The 19,936-nt window shown below is 40.5% G+C and overlaps 1 protein-coding gene across 1 annotated transcript; it reads left to right on the plus strand.

Moving 5' to 3' along the window:
* On the plus strand, positions 1-19,711 carry LOC146136797 (uncharacterized). The gene is made up of 17 exons (XM_083395000.1): positions 1-277; positions 581-816; positions 1,866-1,982; positions 2,094-2,170; positions 3,217-3,365; positions 5,156-5,214; positions 5,641-5,730; positions 6,001-6,084; positions 6,439-6,633; positions 8,430-8,617; positions 9,967-10,105; positions 10,985-11,169; positions 12,212-12,314; positions 13,312-14,284; positions 15,101-17,737; positions 18,103-18,244; positions 18,936-19,711. Exons 1-17 carry the CDS (start codon positions 127-129, stop codon positions 19,120-19,122), a joined length of 5,712 nt encoding a protein of 1,903 aa, XP_083251126.1. The 5' UTR covers positions 1-126; the 3' UTR covers positions 19,123-19,711.
* The last annotated feature ends 225 nt before the right edge of the window (positions 19,712-19,936 follow it).

Consider the following 19,936-nt stretch of genomic DNA (forward strand, 5'->3'; position numbering starts at 1 on the left):
TGTGACAGTCAATACTGGGACATATTTTTCATTTTCAAATCGACTTTTATCCAAGTGTGAAGTTTTACGAAGCGTTTTTCGCTTTTGCAACTGGCCGACTCATTTGCGGACTAGGTAACATGGAATATGACTAGCACTTTGACAATGGCTTCTGGACGTCGACAGTCCAAGCTTCGTCTTCCGAGCATGACTGGTTGTGAAAACGATGTCTTTCAATTCTCTTCAGGCTGTTCCGGATCGCCATTAATTCAACCAAATGATGTAATCGATTTTAATGGTCAGTGGCAAAGTTTTACTATTTGTATTACGCTGTGCTAAGTATGGCAAGTGCACCCATTTTTTTAACGAACCCAAACTGAACCGAAAATTTCAAATATGCACGAATTTCCTAATCTCTACACTAGCGGGGTGAACTTTTTACCTTTGGTTCACGCTGTCACCCAAATTTTTAGCCGTGTATCCGCAAGTTTAGGTCGAGAGCTGCCATACTTTACATACTTTTCTATATTATGTGTTCAACATTTGTTTTTGTGAATGTTTATTAGTATTGTGCTCTTCAAGTTTTGAAATTAATTCACAGACTCAACTCTTATTGGAGATGACAACAACAACAGTCGCAATGCTTCAACGTTTTTATCAAAACTGATGGACAGCAAGGACCATTTCAATGACATTGACGGGTCACCCTCACCCACCTGCCCCGACTCAGACCCTTTCCTTCCATCCAAATCAGGCAGCCGACTTAACCTGCAAAAACTATCATCTTCACAAAGAAAACTTAACCGCCCTATCATTGCTAGGCACAAACCAGCAGAGGTATGTTTGATCTTTTTATAATATTTTTAATATGTTTATCATATATAGAAATGTAGCTGTCATACTCTGGAAAACTTTCTTAGCGTTCGCCACTAAGATAAGGAAAATTAATGATTTGTATTTCGTGTAACATCAATGTTCAAAGCACATATAGATTCAAATATAGGTTTATTCCAATGCTACTGATATATTGGTATCAGTAAATTTTAGCAGATACTTTTACCAATATTTTACCAGGAAATTATTAGGTAGCTTCTCTAAAATCAAACAAAAGTTTTTGTACTTCAGCTTTTGACAGGTGCTTTCATTTAGATGCCTGACTGATATTTTAACAAGTTTTTCAGTTACTGTGTTCAGCATAATGCAAAGTTAATATAAAAATAGGTGTGAGTGTAATTTGAATGATATGTTCCATTCACTTAATTTTACAATGCATATACAAATGCAAATCATAGTTTAACGTTATTGTATATAGGCTAGTTAAATAAAAAAATTATTATCCATATTATATTGGTCTGAAAAAATCTTTGGAATAGAATTCTTGCCCAAAACCATGCCTTTGGCATTGTTTGGCAAGAAATATCGCCGACCTAGTGAATTTTCCAAAAAAGACGTTTTGGACATATATATAAATTGTCTAAATTGACTGTAGCTTTTTAGCAGAAAACAATTTAAGCGTAAATCTTTGGCTGCCACAAATTATGGAATGTACTGAGGGCCCATGTAATGCATTTCATTTGTTGTTGACCCATGCTTTAGCAGCTGAAAATCCATGTTGACGGTATTCAACTGTATATATATATATATATATATATATAATGAAAATCCAACAACACAAAAGTCGAGAAATACTTTGTTTATCAGGTTTATAGAAAATAAAACTTTTTTGCAGCTGCATGCATTTGTGAGACTAGATGCAACCATAAAGGTTTAGCCAAAAATAGCTGAATTAAAAAAAACGCTACCAGGCCTGTGCTGCGACAATGGATGAACGGAAGTAGCTTATTCTTGCACTCTTTACTTCTTTGTTAATTATTCAATCAATTTAGGTGTTTCGCAAGGATTTGATAAGTGCAATGAAGATCCCTGATACCTCACAGCTTTTGAGCGAGGAGTATTGGGTTATGCAAGATTCTTGGCGGATAGAATGGGAAAAAGGAGTTCAGGTGCTCATTTTTGTAATAATAAAAATATATATCCAGTTATATATGTTATCATATTGCAGTTGGATGAATTTTCACATTTAAAAATCCATTATCATGCAACTTCTATTCCAGGTTCCGGTTAATCAGAAAAGCCTTCCTGTAACCAGCGTAAGAACTCTTCCAAAGGATATCCAAGGAGGATTTAGAATGTAAGTAGCTACCTGTACAGTTAGTGAAAGTGATAATAAAATATTTCAAATATATATATATTGTTTTTTTATGTTAAACCTTAATGTCCAGGAGACCTACAACCAATATTGCCAATCAGGGTCTAAAGTTACCCTGTCTGATTTATAAAACAAATCTTCATGTTGTGTACTTAATATCATCCATCCCAAAATTTAATATGTCAAACTGGCAAATTAGGCAAAAATACCAAGGCTTTATTTTATTTTGCTCCCATAAAAGAAACTAAATTTAGGAGCAACACTGCCAAATGTTCACTACAAACAAAATTCAAAACGACAGGCAGGTGATATGATTTAGTAGCCATACTGACCTTAAGGTAGAAGAATCATGCTGTTTTTTGGATTAGGTGCCTGTTTTATAATGTGCGGTGTGGTCGGGTGATGGTAGGGCATGCAGTAAACTGCAAACGACCATTTCACCTTCAAATTAAGTTTGACCTTAAATTGTTTCCTCCACCAGAGTTCTCACTATCACATTCTTTGCACTAAATTTAGTCGATTCACATACTACAGAGTACTGAGCGAACTGTTTATTTATTGTATGTTTTCTTGCTATCCAGGGTTTTTCATTTTTTTAACGCAAACCCCGGGGATTTTTTTGATTGGCATTCAAGAGTTTATTTGTGATAGTTTTAAAGGCATTTCTGACCAAATAATTTGCTCTTCAAAACCTTATCTCACATGGGTCTCTGAAGATTGATGACGATAAAGCTTTTTTTTATCTAAATCTTCAGTCGCTATTTAACTATGGATATTTTACGAACTATAAAAGTGAAAGGTTAAAACAATAACTGCTTTACAAATATTGGAACACACTTGCTGATTGCCGATAGATGCCCCAAAATATATGCAAACACGAAATATAGCCCAGATCAATATAGGCGTTGAAGGTTTATGAAGAGAGCATAGTGTACTTTTTACTGTTTAGCATAACATGAATGTCAATCAAGTTACATTTTGGGTTGTTTAACTGTTGCTATAGCGTCTCACACTAAAAATTGTTTAAGGCCTAGAAAAATGTTGAAGTCAAGTCCTGAGCCTGGCGACAAGGACATGGTGGATTTAAACGTTCTGGCAGATTCTGCTTGCCGCTACGACTTAGATGAAATGGATGTTGCCTGGCTGAATGAGGTTAACGAAGAAAGAAAGATGATGGGTAAGTTGGTTGGTTTTACATTTTTTGTCAAAATCAGTTTTCTAAGGGTAGTGTGAAATCTTTTTTAGAACTGTATTGCTTAAGTTTGTACTATATACTCCATGAGAAGAAAATGCACTTTATTTAAACTGTTTTTAAGTAGAATATATATCAGGGATGGCAAACCTATGTTATTGCGCTGGTCACAAACAAGACCTTTATTCTTAAAAATGCGAAAGTTTGTAACCTAATTTTTTTTAGTATCTGAAGAAAAAACGAAGTTTGAGCTGAACGTGAAGCTATAAGCCAGGCCTGTGTGGTGGTTAATTCTGCCGGCCCACATATGCTGTATATTACTTGAATGGAGATAAATACAATTAATATGTTGTTAGTTGTATTTCAAAGCTAAATTTTGGTAAAATTTCAAACTAAACGACAATTTCAAATAGCTCACTACAGTTTGTGTTAATTTGTAACAATCTTTGTGCATTTTGTAAATGATTTTACTTGAAATAATGTTGACCTAACGTGTAAATTTTGACAAAGTCGAAAACTAATCGCCCCACTAATAACAAAGATTTGTTAAAACATTTATTCAATACACAAAATTTTGATTATAATTTGCAATTGCTAAAGACCGAAGTGGGAAAAATTTGTGGTGGGCCACTTTGTGATCTGTTGGTCGTTGCTTCTTCACCCTGACATATACTAATAATAAGTTCTTCTGGCAAATATATACCAGAAGATCCTGTTTTTAGTATACCAGGCTCGCAGAATCTTGCCAGCCTTCTGGTGACAAGCATTTTTGGCGTAAATTCTTTGTTTTTTTGGTCGTGCCCCAAAACTTAAATGATGTGTTCGTCAAAAGATTGAATCAACGTTGCCATGTTTAGGCGATAAACAAGATTATTAAGAAGTAAATGAATCATCAAACAAAGGCGCAAAATTGTTTATGACACAAAGAAATACATATGGGGTATGCTGAATTACAGCCTGGGGGACTGGGGGTGCACATGTCTGTTTTTCAGACTAAAAAAGCGAGAATTTTTTTTTTGAACTGGGAGAAATTTTTCATAAAAACATAACGGTGTGTTATAATCCAAGTTAATAGAAATTGTTTGCCGAAATTATAGTCGAAAGTGGAACATGCCATAGTATGCATAATATCTGTTAGCTGTAGATCTGCTTCAGAGACACAATCATAGCCAAACGAGGCTGAACGCGCGAAAAATGGAATGTCATACCAGTCTATTTAACTGGAATGGCAACTATCATGATTGCTTTTTTAACTTAATAAAGAACTATAGTTTGCCAAATCAAGTAAAACTGCAAATACACAACAGCTCTATCAAAATTTAGTGCTTTTAAACTAATAAACAATCTATATGCCAAACACTGGCTTTTCCCTGCTAAACAACATGCTTTGTACTTTTTTCAGAATGGCCCCAAAAAAGTATTTTCTGCCAATTTTAGTGCAAAATGTTCCTACATATTCAGCATTTAAAAAAATATTGATTGAATATGTGTAGAACAAGCACACGTTTGTTTGGAAAGTCGATCTTTCAAAAAAAAAAATTAAAATTAACATTTTTTTTTTTGGGCCAATTTCTTCGGTTTTCTGTCTGATTCTTCGGCCGACATAGTCGCCAAGTCGCCAGCTTTCTGCCATACTGTAGTTTACTGTGCCTGTTAGCAACGACATATATATTCACCCTGATATATGTAAAATTGTGTAAATTGATAATTTGTTGATTGGGATTATTATTTAAGTCAGAAGCCATTGTACAGACAACAAGTAGTGTGTTTTGCAGGTTTGCCAGCGTTGGATGAATTTTCTATGGAACAGATAATGGAAGAGTTGGAAACGCAGGTGAGATATTCCAGATAGAAATATATAATGATATTGTTTATGTTAAAGTTCTACCGTATTTTATCTATTCACCTTGCAAAAGCCATGCCTGCATAAGTATCCTGGGCATGATTAGTGTCTGGCGGATGAACCTTACTGTCTTTCGTTGCACGCTGAAATTTCAAAACACATCAACTAATTTTGTTATGAACTTTCTATCATATTTGTTGTTCTTTAGAAGAGTTCCAATATAACCAAATCTATCCATTGAAATAAGCCTTATCCTGGTGTAGAAGTTATGTAACTTATCCTTGATAATGCTTTTGTCTCAATTTTGTTATTACTGTGTTATTATTTTGGAAGAAGCAGTAGTACTAACTTGTTCTTTATCCACAGTGGAAGACGTAGTTGTTATTTTTTAACTGTTTATATAAATCTTTTGTCTAGTGTCATGACAATATGCAAGTCGCAATACAAACTAAAGAAGGTCTGGGAATTGAATATGATGAAGATGTGGTGTGCGATGTTTGCAGAATGGTAAGTTTGGTGTAAACCTTTATCTGTATTTGCAATTGTATGTTGGTGTTAAAGTTTGCAAAACCGTTTTACTACAGGCATTATCACAATTTAAGTTTGTATAATACTTATAAAGTAGCGGCATGCGTCAGGTGATCACAATCAATTTTTACATCCTTGATTTTACCGATTTTTTAACCAGAAATTAAAACACTGTTTCTGTTTTTAGGATTACTTAAAACCATGACCATGTGTTTAAAATTACTCCATTATATTTGCTGCATATTTTAGCCGGACTGCGAAGAAGGAAACGAGATGGTGTTCTGTGACGGTTGTAATCTCTGCGTTCATCAAGCGTGTTATGGAATTCTCAAGGTATACCTTTAATTTTGTCTTAAGGGTCGTAAAATTGATAGGACACGGTTCCTCATCAATCCTGCGATAAAAATTATAAAATAGTGTAGATAGATGATAGGATTTTATTTGGAACATCAAAAAAATCGATAAAATCAAAATGCTTTGCAATATTTGACATGTCAGAAGACAGCAAAATACCTAATTTATAAAAGAAGAGTAAATAATAAAGGTGTTAGACTCCATAAAGCAATTTTGACAAAATTAAACTTGTTTAAAGCTGATCTGGTCTAACTGAACCTACTTTTTGTTGTAGCTTCCTTTTGCAATAGTATTCCTATTGTTAGTCAACTGCTATTGCTGTACACTGTACAGGTTCCGGAGGGCAACTGGTTGTGCCGACCCTGTTCGCTTGGAATCCGTGGTTCCGCTGTTTGCATCCTCTGCGATCGCAAAGGGGGTGCGTTGAAAAGCACCCGGTCGGGGAACAAGTGGGCCCATGTCAGCTGTGCCTTATGGATTCCTGAAATCTCCATTGCCGACCCACAAAGGATGGAGCCAATTACTAAGGTACGTTTTTAGAACTGTTTAACCCTAAAGTTTGTGCCTTGATTTATAAGAGTTATGAAGTAACTGCATGAATATTAATTCTAACTAGGGTTGTCTTAATATTGGAACCGAGCCCATACCAGATTCCAAGTCATAGTATCTGCTAGAGATCAACCGATATCCATTTTTTGGACCGATACCGATACCCGATTTTTTACAATTTTTCAACCGATATTCGATACCGATACCGATTTTTTTATATACCTGGGAAATGTTCAAAACTTGAATAAATTGAAAATTAAATCCTAATAATGTTTTAGTTTATACACCTTTATTAATTATTAAACTATTATTTTGCATTTCAATTTGGCATGATGCTAAAACCAAATTTTTTTTCATAAATAAATTTATAAGTTGTTTGTTGTACAGGAAAAACGATATCATATTTTGGTACTAAAATATTGGCAAAAGTATCGGCCCACATTTACCGATACCGATATAAGCCAAATATCGGCCGATATTATCGGTAAACCGATATATCGGTCTATCTCCAGTATCTGCACTCTTCTGCTACTATGCGGCTATTGGTACCGATCGGATACCAAATTAGTATAGATCAGCGGTTCCCAAACTGGGGTTCGCGGACCAATTGGGGTCCGTGCAGCTGTTCAGAGGGTCCGCAATGAGAATTGAATTAGTCTTTAAGTTTTTCAACATTAGTCTTCAGCGAATGTTTTTAAACATTAGTATTAGTCTATGTTTTAAACATTGTCTTTCACCAATCTTAGTCTTCGTTTATGCTTTATTATTCGATAATAAAGTGTGTTTTATTGTCTCTTGTGACATCATAAAGCATCTATTATGCTGTACTATATGCTATCAGCGAATCGTTCGCATTAGTTAGAAAATTGTGACTGCACTAGTGTACTACAAGAAACATGGCTCAACTGACCCTTGATTTTTGTAGGGCCGCGAAATATCAATATAATCGCAAAGGGTTCACGAGGCATTTTTTTTAGAAAAGTTTGGGAAACGCTGGTATAGAATCTGCAATCAAGTGCAGCGATTTTTACTTTAAAAGGTTATTTATTATTTAATTCTGAAGATATAGCCAAACTTCTGAATGCTTAAAAAACATTGGCCTAATAACCTGTAAAAAAATTATATGCAACACTTTAATTTTAATCTATTTTGCTTGTTTGAGTGTAGGAATGATGTCATTTGGTATCAGACTTTTTATTATAATGTCTATATATATATATATTATTGGGTATTGTAGGAATATAAGTCTAGTATCAGACATCCGTAGTTCTAACTAAAAATAAAGACAAGTACTCCTGTAATAACATTACAATATTTGTTAAATGGTATTTATATCAAAACCTTGCCACTCTATGATTTGTCCAATTTTGTTATTGTACCTTTAGTTGTTGGCAAATTTCTGGCATATTTTCTTAATGAAGATAAAGTAAAGTTGAAATTTTGTCTGATGTAATTCAAAACCAAATTTTGATGGAATTTTAAACTGTACCACAATTTTTAAAGCCTCACTACAGTTTTTATTGCCTAGGTTTTTCCATTTCCTTCTTTTTCGGATCAAGTTAGCAATAAAGTGTATATCTGGGCTGCAATTGTGATACCTAACTTATCCGGCCTGCGATGGTCAACCTTACAGTTATCCGGCCCGTGATTGTACATCCCAACAGTTATCCGGCCCAGAGTGGTCAGACCTCACAGTTCTCTGGCCCTGTATGAAAAAAGGTTTAGAATGAAACAATACATACAGTATTCTCCAAACCAACAACTCTTTGTCCCAGGTTTCACATGTACCGGCTTCTCGATGGGCTCTGTTGTGCAGCATTTGCAAGGAGCGAGTTGGGGCTTGCATTCAATGCAGTGTGAAGCATTGCGTAACAGCGTACCATGTCACCTGTGCTGTCGAAGAGAAACTCGACATGATTGCCGACTGCACCGACGACACTACTGAAGATGCTGTCATTTTTCGGTATGATTTGCTGAAAAAAAAAATTAGGCCAGGTCTTCACTGCTGAAGTCGGTGATTCTCAACCTTTTATGGCTTACAAAAATAATAAATAGATTTTCGGCACCCGACTGGAATTTTCGTTTTTTTTCGTTATTATTGTCACGTGTATAGAAAAATGTCATATTATATAATGGTCTCTAATCGTACACAAATAGTTGTATCAAAGCTTCCAATTGGGCAAAAATCTGATTCCTAAATAATCTCAAACACCTATCGGCACCCTTAAGCATTGGAAATGACACTAAGCATTGGAAATGGCACACCAGAGCACCACGGCAACCCTGTTAAGAACCAGTTGGCTTAAGTTGTGGTCATTCCTGAATTAAGGTATGACCACTTCTAAATAGCGCTCTCTCCAGAATATATTGTATTTTTTTATGTTTGCGGAAAATAACACAGCTTTGATCGTTCAACATAGAAAATATTCAGCGAATGAAAAAAAAATATCTTAAGCAGTTTATATTTAGACTAAGTTAGCACAAAAGTCTGTATTTTTTCTCATTGCGTTTTACACTCATAGGCCATGTAAAGACCGAAATAAAAGGAAGTGAATGTCATTTAAGTTGAGCGCCTGATTGTTCTAGGAGTGTGTGCTTAGGCCAACGAATTACATTGCTGCCCTTTTTCTCACTATTTATTGCGTGGACTTGTAGGGTCGTTAAAGGAAGTAGCATTATTCAAACATTTTTGAGCAATTTTGTTGATAATGACGCTTAATGCCACGTTACAGTACTAAAGTATTGGTTTGTTTATTTTTTTTAAGGTTTTATTACTACTCATGTATCAGCATGTATCAGGAGGTTGTATTAAATTCTTAAAATTATAAAACATCTTTAACCATTTTTAAATAATAGGCATACTTAAATGTTAAAGTGATTTTGTAGTCTTATTGGGATTTGGTTCCTAATTATTTTAGTGCCTGAGGCTTGTGGCAACAAGTTTTTATAGTCAACCATCCAGACTTGGACAACTAAATAATCCTACTTTTCTGATTCAATGAATTAGAGCAAAATTCGGGTAATTCTGATCTAATTTGTAAATTGCCCGTGTGCTCTAATTCCAGTTCTAATCTAATTCGAGTTTACCCAAAATTCTACTTTGTCCAACGGTATTTTTAGTTTCTCAGTCAATGCAAAGATTTTAATTTAAAACTCTTGGGTTGGAACGACTTGTATGTAATTTTTACAGTCTAAAAGCCTGAAGTGCTATAATTCTAATATAATTGAAAAAAGCCAAAATAAATCTAGTTCTCCACGTCTGATTACCTATCATAACATTTTGATTTTAACATTGTTTTTTGTGATTATCAGCTCGTATTGCAAGAAACACAGCAAGAATCGGAAGGAAAGCGTCGGAAGTCGCGAAAAAGACGAAGAGGTTCGCCGCAATCTTCGTCAGAAAAGGATAATGGAGCTGGAGGAAGAATTCTCATTCCTAGTCAAGGACGAAGTAAGTCTCGTTTAGATACGTGGAAAATAACGCAAAAAAAATACTAAATAAAATAGTACGGTCCGCAAAATCCCGCAACGCAGATCATTCGCGTTAGAGTGCGGGTTATAATATAATGCTTGGCCCAACCAAACGCTAACCGTAACCCAAATATTATGCGTAAAGTATAATTAGTAGACGGTACCTTTCTATTTTGTATTTTTTGCATTTTTTACTTACCAAATTGAAAGACCCCGTTTTTTTGTTCACTTTTGGGACTTTGCGCCTGACAGAAGTAGCGATGTCCGATCCTTGACATATTATTCCTAAACCGGTACCAGATATTTCAAACATAAAGTAGCGCGATCTGATCCGATACTAAATGACGTCATCACCATGCTCAAACAAGCAAACCAGGTAAAACTGAAACGTCCATTGTTTTTAGGCCAAAAATTGCCTTTGCGTTAGGAAGTTGAGTTGTTAACAGTTGTTAACCCACTGTTTTTGATAGATTCGACTTTTAGTAGAAATCGTTGCGTTTGAGCAAATCATGGCTGAAATTCCCATATTGATTTGGACTTGGGTATCGGATCGGCACCGACACCGCCCTAGTATCAAAAGAGATCACTTGACATCGAGTATCGACTCCGCTGATCCAATATATGCGATTTACATACATAAATGTTTTCGTTTTAAATCGCCGTCTTTGTTATTTAGAAAATAAAGGCCGGTTTGCGTATTGTTTCTAAACAAACTATAACTTTTTCAAGTTTAGTCTTTAAATCTGGAAAAAAACTCGCCGAGCTAGCTAGCAAATTAATAAAAATTGTAAAAACAATAACAACTAACCCATTTCCGGTATTCCAACATCTCAGTACAAGAATTTCCAACCTTTTTCAGGCGGTGGCAAATGCGCTGAGCATTGCCGTGCAAACGGTCCAGGAGATCATGCCCTACTGGAAACTAAAGCGTCGAGCCAACTTCGACCGTCCGCTCATCACGCCAAAACACGAGGAGGACACGGCGCTCGCTGAAGCCGCCGAAACCAACTTGCAACGGCGACTTCGCATGTTCACCCATCTGAGGTACTACATTGAAACTATCGCATTCGCTAACCCAGTGGTTCGCAACCTTGTATGGCTTGCGGCACCCTTCAGAAATATTACATAGATTGCGGCACCCTTAACAAGATATTTCCGTAACAACTATCGCATTCGCTAACCATTTTAAGCGGCGACTTCAAACTTTTCTGGCTTGCGGCAAACTAATAAATTTGACAAATAATACCTAAAACACAGCTAAGCGATAGTTAAATAGGACATTACACCGAAAAGCCATCGCAGACTCGCCGAATCTGTCGATCTATCTGACGCAAGCAGAGCAGAAAAACAACTAGCCTGCAGTGACCTCCGGTCATACCGGGAGTCGCTCTACCCACTGAGCTACACAGTCTCAGAGAGGAACGAGTCGATAAACAACCATACGCCAATGCTTGCTACATTTTGTTAGTACAAGCAACTTCACAATGAAGGGGATCAACAGTATTGTACCATTCAATGAAAGACACACACACACGCATATATGTGTTTTAATAACAACTGTGATCTAGCCCCTCGGAAGCTGTTTTTTGACAAACGATTACGGCTTCCGTATCAATAGTACACCGTAAAGCCATCGCAGACTCGCCGAATCTACCAATGAATTTACCGATGGTCATACCGATGACCGGAGGTCGTCATCACATAAATCGACAGATTCGGCGAGTCTGAATTCGCGCCATCCATTACAAAATTTCTACTATTTAAAACTTTCGCGTCGAGTGTAAAGTTACACTCTATTTTTGTTGTGTAAGAAGTGTGACGCGGATTATTTAGGATTTTTTTAGTGTGCCGCAAGCTAAAAAGGTTTTGAGAACCACTGGTTTAGAAGGTCGCACCCACCTGGTTTAAACAAGCGCATCCAAAACTTTTCAATGTGCGAACCATTTACCTTCTAAACGCATTTGTGATGTTCAATTTGACATTTCAAATGGAAAAAAAAAGTATGTAACTCTAAAGAAAAGCTGTGACTGGTAAGCCCTATCAACGCTCCGTTAAAACCTTTATACATCTTGCATTTGTTAAACAGGCAAGACTTGGAGCGTGTTCGCAACCTGTGCTACATGATCGGACGCCGCGAGAAAACCAAACGAGTGTCGGTCAAAAACATGGAGAGCGTGTTCTTGACGCAGGTGAGTAGTAGTTAAAATACCTTCAGGTGTTGCATTGCTATTGCCCTTTATTTAGATTTAGACCCTATCAGGCGCGATTGGATAATGATCAGCTTAATTTGTTTTCCATCATGGCCCTTTTATATGTAGTGTTACGTATTGAGTTCTTGATGTGCAGCGTTGGCACGATTTCATGGTGTCTTGTCTTTCACATTTTGTCACCCGATATTTGGGGTAAAAAATATCGCCTCCAGGTCCGATAATATCGGATTGGCACTGATATCAATCTTGTATCGAAAGTACTGATCCCACCACGTGGTATTTTTGTTATTATCGGACATCCTTAGTTTCTTTTTTGTTTTTGGTCTCTTCGGAGAAAAGCTTTCTTGTTCCCTTTGGTGAACCAACCCAGACTGTTTGGGTTATTGATGGTGCTCATAAAAAATATTTATACATGAAGTGGTTTGCCCAATTTTAAGTAAAATCTGTTTTGTAAACCTCATTTTTGTTGTCCCTCGCTTAAATCTACTCGAAAACTTAAAAAACGTTCTTATAAATAATTAGAGATAGACCGATATATCAGTTTACCGATAAAATTGGCCGATATTTGGCTTTTACCGATACAGCGGTATCGGTAAATGTAGGCCGATATTTTAGTACGAAAACATGATACAATTTTTCTTCTACAACGAACAACTTCCCATTTTTTGATAAAAAAAAATTGGATTTTAGCATCCAACCAAGGTATCATGCAAAATAATGCTTTAATAAATTAATAAAGAAACTAAAACGTTATTTGGATTTTATATTCAATTAATTCAAGTTTTAAAGATTTCCAAGGCATGCCAAAAAAAATCGGGTATCGGGTAACGGTTGACAAAATTGTAAAATATCGGGTATCGGTTGACAAAATTGTAAAAAATCGGGTATCGGGTATCGGTTGACAAAATTGTAAAAATCGGTATAGGTCAAAAAAGAGTGATATCGGTCGATCTCTATAAAACAATATATCTTCCAGATGAAGCTGCTTGAGCGTCGCATGTGCAACGATTCGAGCTTTAAGACGCACAAGCTGAGCGCCAACATGGGCAAGTTCGGTCAACCCGAGGTTTGCGCGCTTGCCAGGCGCGAGTCACTGGTCCTGGCCAAAAGCCCTGAGTGGATTCCGGCAGAGGACGCCGCCGCCAAGAAACAGCGCAAGAACGCCAAGCTGGACGACGGCGAGAAACCGACAAAATCCAAACCCGACCCTATCACTGTTCCTTCGCCTATCGCAGCTGCTGTTGACGAAAAAAGGCCCGCCGAAAGCAAAGTGCTCAACCCCAATCAAGTTTCACGGCATAAGAACGGACTTCACCGGAAGGCGTTCTTGTCGGCTTGTCAGCGTCATGAAGCGCTCAGTATCAAGCGAACACAACCTCCTCCGAAAACAGAAGCGCTTCCCCTGCCATCCACCCCCTCACCACCACCGCCGCCTCATCAGGTGGACGGCAAGATTTCGAAAAACACAATCGCAGGCGCTAGACGAAAACGCAGCATGCGGTCAAACTCGGGCTCGGAACGCGAAAACGAGGCCAAGGACTCGCTGCTGACGAAGCGAACCAAAATCTGGCCGTCGTGGCGAACCAAAGGCGCCGGAATATCGCCTTCTGCCTTCAACGTGAAAACCAGAGCTGCCGACGAAAGTCCGAACACAGAATCGGACACCAACAGGACGCCCCGGCTCAGGTCCACTCGGCAGGGTTCCAAGGGGGCCGACGACACCCTGGCCGCCCCCAAAGCGGAACCGGCCAGCCGGCAAACCCTGATAGCCGATACCGACGAATATACGGTTACTAAGAGCTCGCCGCGAAAGCCGGCCAAAGAACCGGAAAATCACCTCGTCATAAAGTGGGATTCGGACAAGGCTGACGAACCTGAGATAAGGACTAGGTCCAACAAGGAACTGAAACCGATCAATCCGGCACTCAGAAATGGAAAGACAAAAACCGGTATGTATTGGTTTTCTTATACTACACTGCATAAATTAAGCTACGTTTATCGCGTCACATAATCAAGCTAGTTTAGATCAGACCTGGGCAAACTACGACCCACGAAGCAATTTAAAGACGAAGCTCGGGTAATTTTCTATGAAACGTTTATAAGTAAAAATAGGCCTTTACGTTTATTTATTAAGTTTAGAAAATTTTATTGAATAAATCACTCTTGTAAGGCATACTCATTACTCACCTTATTCCTACTACTAAAGGCTTACCAAAACAAGGATATTCATAGCTTTCTTTTAAAAGGAATCACTTTATAAAAGTATATTTTAGATTTCTATTTTAAATCCGGTCCTACAATACATTTTCTATTTTTCATGTGTTTTCCCCCTATCAAAAAAATAATTGCCCACCCTGCTTTAGATCGTGTACTCTAAGTAGGTTTAACTTAATACCTGAACTAAACAAATTGTTAGTGATTTTTATCTCAGTGACGGATTTTTGTCTGAATTGGAGATTAATATAAACCTGTTAGACTACTAGAGAATGCAAAAGTTACTCTCTTTTGGTTAAGATATTTTATTGCATGAAACTACTCTATGGCAATGTCTTTTGTGGTGACTAAGGAATCTTATTTTTTGCAGAATATGGCAAGTTTATAAATAGTTGTGGTACGTTCTTTTTGTGTTACGTTCGTGCGATTACAGAAACTAAAAGTACCGATTAGAGCGAAACTTGTATATTTCGTAAGCACAATCATTGAGAAAAATCAAAACTGGCGTTGTAGTATAAATTACTTATCCTTAATCCCGAACTTTTACGCAGAACTTGACAACGGCAAAGACACAACCCCTCCACCCGCACCTGCCTCGCCCAAAAAGATTCAGCGTCTGAGTTCGTCCGAACAACATCAACAGCAACAATCTCCACCGCAGTCCAGGCTGGAACAGCTGCGAAAGAGCTACCGCAGTCTGCGGAAGCAGCCCCGGAGAGAAGCGGCGGTCCAGGCAAAAAACGTGCCCGGAGCTCTTGCGCGCTCATGTGACAGCGAAAACGCTCTGCAGGACGAGGACCGGGATTCGTCGCAGAGGCAAGAGCTCCGTAGTCAACCGCAACGCTTGTCCCGCGACCGTGAAGCCAAGTCCGACGCCGAAAACCTGTCGACCAAAACGCGTCGAAAGTTGGCGAAAAAGCCGGCGAAAAAAGGCGGCGAGAAAGTTGACGAAGAGGACGGCGGCTATAAAGGCGATATGGACGAGTCCGACGCCGAAGAGACGCTTTCCAAGCGCTACAAGCATGCGCACCCGCTTGGCAAGAGGACGCTTCACTTGCTGCAGCAGAAGCGCTCGTCGCTCGAATTCTCGGACACGGCCGACTCGAGCGACGGCTCGCTAAGGGATCAGGAGAAGAGCTCGCTGGCCAAACGCAGGCGCCTTCGCCCGCTGCACAACCGTCCAGAGACGGGAGAGGTGCGCTTCCGTGGCTACAAGGACGTGCTAGACGAGCGAAAGTCTCCGCCGCTTGATCCCAAAGCCGCCAACGACGAACAACCTGAAAAGACGACCGCAATAACAGAAGAAGAAGCGTTGCCAAAAAACGCCGAAGCCGCCGACGATGCCTCCGATAACTCGAGACTGGAGGGTGAGCGACCCCAGGTCGTCGGCGGCTCCGAAATCCCCGACCTTACCCCCGCTCACCCCACAGCCAGCTCCGAACAACGAGCCCCTGCCCCATTCGACCCCATGCCCGCCTACGATCACGGCCCGAAGGTGGACTTGGAAAATCCCTATTACCCCGGTATCTACCCCACTTACCCGTTCATGCAGCCGCCCCACCCCAACTTCTACTACTCGAGCGTATACTCGCGCCCCGGTTGGACACTCACCCCTAAGCAGGAGTCGATATACGCCCAGCAGTTTGCAGCCCCTTTACAGCGGCCCCAGTTCGCCATGACCCAAATGGTACCTTCAATAGCGGAGGTCGCGTCCCCACCGCCGCTTCCCGACTCAACGGTTTCGCCGGAAAGCAAAGTCGTTTTTCCCGCGGACGTTGCGGCGCCGCTTGATGTTACGCAGAAAGACGACAGCGCCGACGACGACGCATCACAGTCCTCCAAGAAGAAGAAAAAAAAGAAAAAGAAGCGCAAGAAGCACAAGAAGAAGAAGAAACGCCGACGGAGGAGCTCGGCCAGCTCGAGCGAGTCCCACAGCGCCACTTCCGACGAGTACTGCGTCGAATATTGCTCTACGCTCGATCCGCCTTTCATCGAATCAACGCCCAACGAACACGTTTCAACAAAGCGCGACAACAACGACCCCACAACGCCGGAGTTTAGCGTCGACAACGCGGTGCCCTCGCGCTTGGTGGAGCTATCACAGAGTGGCAACGACAACCTTGACACCAGCAGCACTTCGGCCAACGTGAGTGCAATGTCGCCCGCGCAGCAGCCAACTACGCCCGTAAACAAGTCGCCCGGCCTGCTGCTAAAAATCGACCGCAAGCGCCTGATGATGAGTCCCAGCTTCGCCACAAACGATTCCACGTCGTCTAACTCAGAGCCCGATGACGTTGGAAAAGCGTCTGCGCCGTTCGTGTCGCCGCTCAAACTCAAGCTGAGCTTCCAAAAAAGCGACCGCGCGTTAAGGAGCGGCCTCATGCCTTGCGTTTACACTATCCTGGACGGCGAACAGGACCCGGCTTCATCACAGGAGCCGTCGGAGGAAAGCACGCCTGCCGAGGACCTGGAGGCGAAACCGAACAGGGGCCAAGCAGCGCTGCGACGCTTGGGCCTTTTGTCGAGCGGGAAAGAGGAAAATATACGACCCGACGTTCCTGAGACGCGAAACGCGCCCGAACCCGTCTTACCGTCGCCGCCTCCGGTCAACAGCGAGACGGTTCCTCCAAAGCGAAAACGCGGTCGTCCTCGCAAGAAACCCATCGCGGTGCTACACACCTTCGACACGCCCCCTCCGGACGACAACCAACACCAACCCGCTGTTACTACGTCACACAGCGCCGCAGTAGCCATCCCCCCCACAACTGTTTCCCCGCCGCCAGGTAGAATACGTACTCTGAGTGACGTCACTAGCGCCGACCCTTCGTCACCGCCCGTGACGTCACCGCCGCCTGGCAGTTCGGCGATGCCACGTCACTGGAAGAAGCGAAAGGTCAAGGAGCACGAGACCTCGGTGACCTCTGACCTTAAGTCGGGCTCGGAGCAGATTCAACAACTCGAAGGCGCATCACTGGCCGGTTCCTTGTTGACGCAAGGCAAAATAGTCAGCCACGATTTGTCGAAATTGCCGCCAACCACTTCCCTACCCAGCAGTTCCATTCAGGTTCCGACGCAAGACAATCAACAAGTCCAAGCCGATTCTGTTGCTGGCAGCGAAGTTGATAAGCCCTCCTCTGTGCAAATTACTGCTGCGCGCCCAAAGAAGGAATCGCCCGCCCCAGCCATAGGTAAAAACCTAGTTCCGAAATTTAGTTTGTATTGCCGTTTTAGCTTAATAAGTGACCCTTACTTTGCAAGATATCAACCACATATGACTGTGTTTGCTACGAAAGCTTTAGCGATGCAATTTTTTTTAAGAATGTGCCGAGTAATGTTTGCCTTTCGAGTCAGTTAAGTTCGCTTAAGTCGATGGCAAAGCATTGATTTCAATAACTGTAAGTGAACTTAGACGTGGACCCCGTATGTTTAAGTGGCAAGTAAACAGTATTAACGTGAACGGGATTTTTAAGCGTGCGTTAATTAATCACCCAATTACGAAAATGCCCGCCAACAGCAGTTTGTATCGGTCGCTGACATCACTTTTTACTTACAGACGCCAGCAAGTCAACCGTTTCGCCCGCGCCAGCCAAACCTAAACGCAAGCCGCCCAACGACCAAACAGCGCCACGGAAAATCTCAGGGAAGAGCAACTCGAAGAAGATCGAAGACGGCCTGCCTCCTGTTGCGCCTTACAAGTGAGACTTGCGTTGTTTAATTCACGACAAGCGTCGTAAGATTTGTGTTTATGTCACTTAAAGTCAAGCTATTTGCCTAAATTACGTTTGTCCAAGGCAATTCAAGTCATCTGACTGAATAATTTGTGTTTAAGTCCAGTCATCTAAACATTTCAGTATGCGACCCCTTTAAATGTATTACAATTTTTCGCAACCCTCCAGGTTAAACATTTATTTTTAAACATAACATTTTTCTGTCTGCTTTCTTCTGCATTTCATGAAGGAATGTCTTTTTAAGAGTTTAGTTTTGCGTAAAGTTTTCCATTAGCGATCAAACGAAAAAATGCCATTTTATCGAACACTTTGTATAAAACTTATACGGACTTGCTCGCAACCCCTTAAACTCGGGGGGCGCGACAGCCAGTTTGGGAAGCCCTGACTTAAATGAACTTTAGTCATTGACCGAAATTCAATACAACATTGATTAAATACTGTTGTACGGAATTGGACGAATCCGTTGAAAATCCTGACCGCTGTGCGCGACCCAGATAGGCTGCGATGCGCATTTTAAAGAATTTGGCCGGCGTCAAGCCACACGGTGATTTTCATCTATAATAACAGTCCTGTAACAGCCGTTTTTTAATTCAGTCGCGTAACCGCGGACCTTCTTCGCTTATTTATATTTCACCTCGTGGTTTCGTGTCGGTTCCAGGTTTACAGTGAGTAACACCCACCAGCAAAACATGTGCAAGACCAACTCGGCCTCGACCGGCGCCAGGGACAAAACGTCCGCCATCAACAAGTTGCTGGCCCGCAAAAAGGCCACCAGGCCGCCCCAGCTCAAGGCTAAGGCCACTTCCAGAGATGACCCTTACGAGTTTGCCGACTTCGGCAGCTGATTGGGAGATTTTTGGATTGAAAATGGTTCCTTTTAAATTACATAGTTGCCGCTGCAGATAAACCCAACGCTTCGTATGTTCGACATTCGATTGTAATAATAATAGCTTTATATTAGTTCTATTTTAATAGCCAAAGATACCCTTTGTGCAGAGATTTTACAATGGTTAAACTATCAACGGTATAAAGACTATCACACATTTTAGTGCGAAATGCCTTTAACCTGAAGAAGAAACTGTGCGGCTTGTGCCTTTTCAAATGTACACTTATACTGTACTTAACGGTTAAAACTCCATCGACTTTGCTGTCTCATGGTCGGCTGGTGTGTCGCAGATTTTACACATTACACTTTCAGGGAAGGGAGGCGCTGCAAAGGGCCTTAGGGCGCGCATGTTTCTGCCACTCTGGTGCCTCTTTTTGTGTGTTTAAAAGCGGCAACTGTGATTCTGCCATTTTTCCAACATCACGCGAAAAAGTTTTTTGTGTGGTATACTGCCCCGCGTTTTTAGGCGATTTCTTTCGTAACTTCATTTCTTTTTTACGCCCAACGTTTTATCGAGAACAGGACTACTATTTTGCTTCTTTTTTCTTTCTTTCGGTCACCGCTTCAATTTTCTTTCACGGGCGTTTTACGCATGATGATTAGTATATCTTCGTCACGCGTCGCTATTAAATTTCTCTTTTTACTGAACGAATGCAGCAAACATTGTCCTCAATTTGTCTAGAATACATGACAAGGCAGAACAGTGTAGCTTCACAACTTAGTGCAATCACCCTTTTTTATACTTTTTATTTGAACTTTTCAAGTTATACTTG

The sequence above is a fragment of the Ascidiella aspersa genome, chromosome 8, assembly GCF_963924565.1.
Source record: "Ascidiella aspersa chromosome 8, kaAscAspe10.2, whole genome shotgun sequence".
NCBI classification, from domain to species: Eukaryota; Metazoa; Chordata; class Ascidiacea; order Phlebobranchia; family Ascidiidae; genus Ascidiella; species Ascidiella aspersa.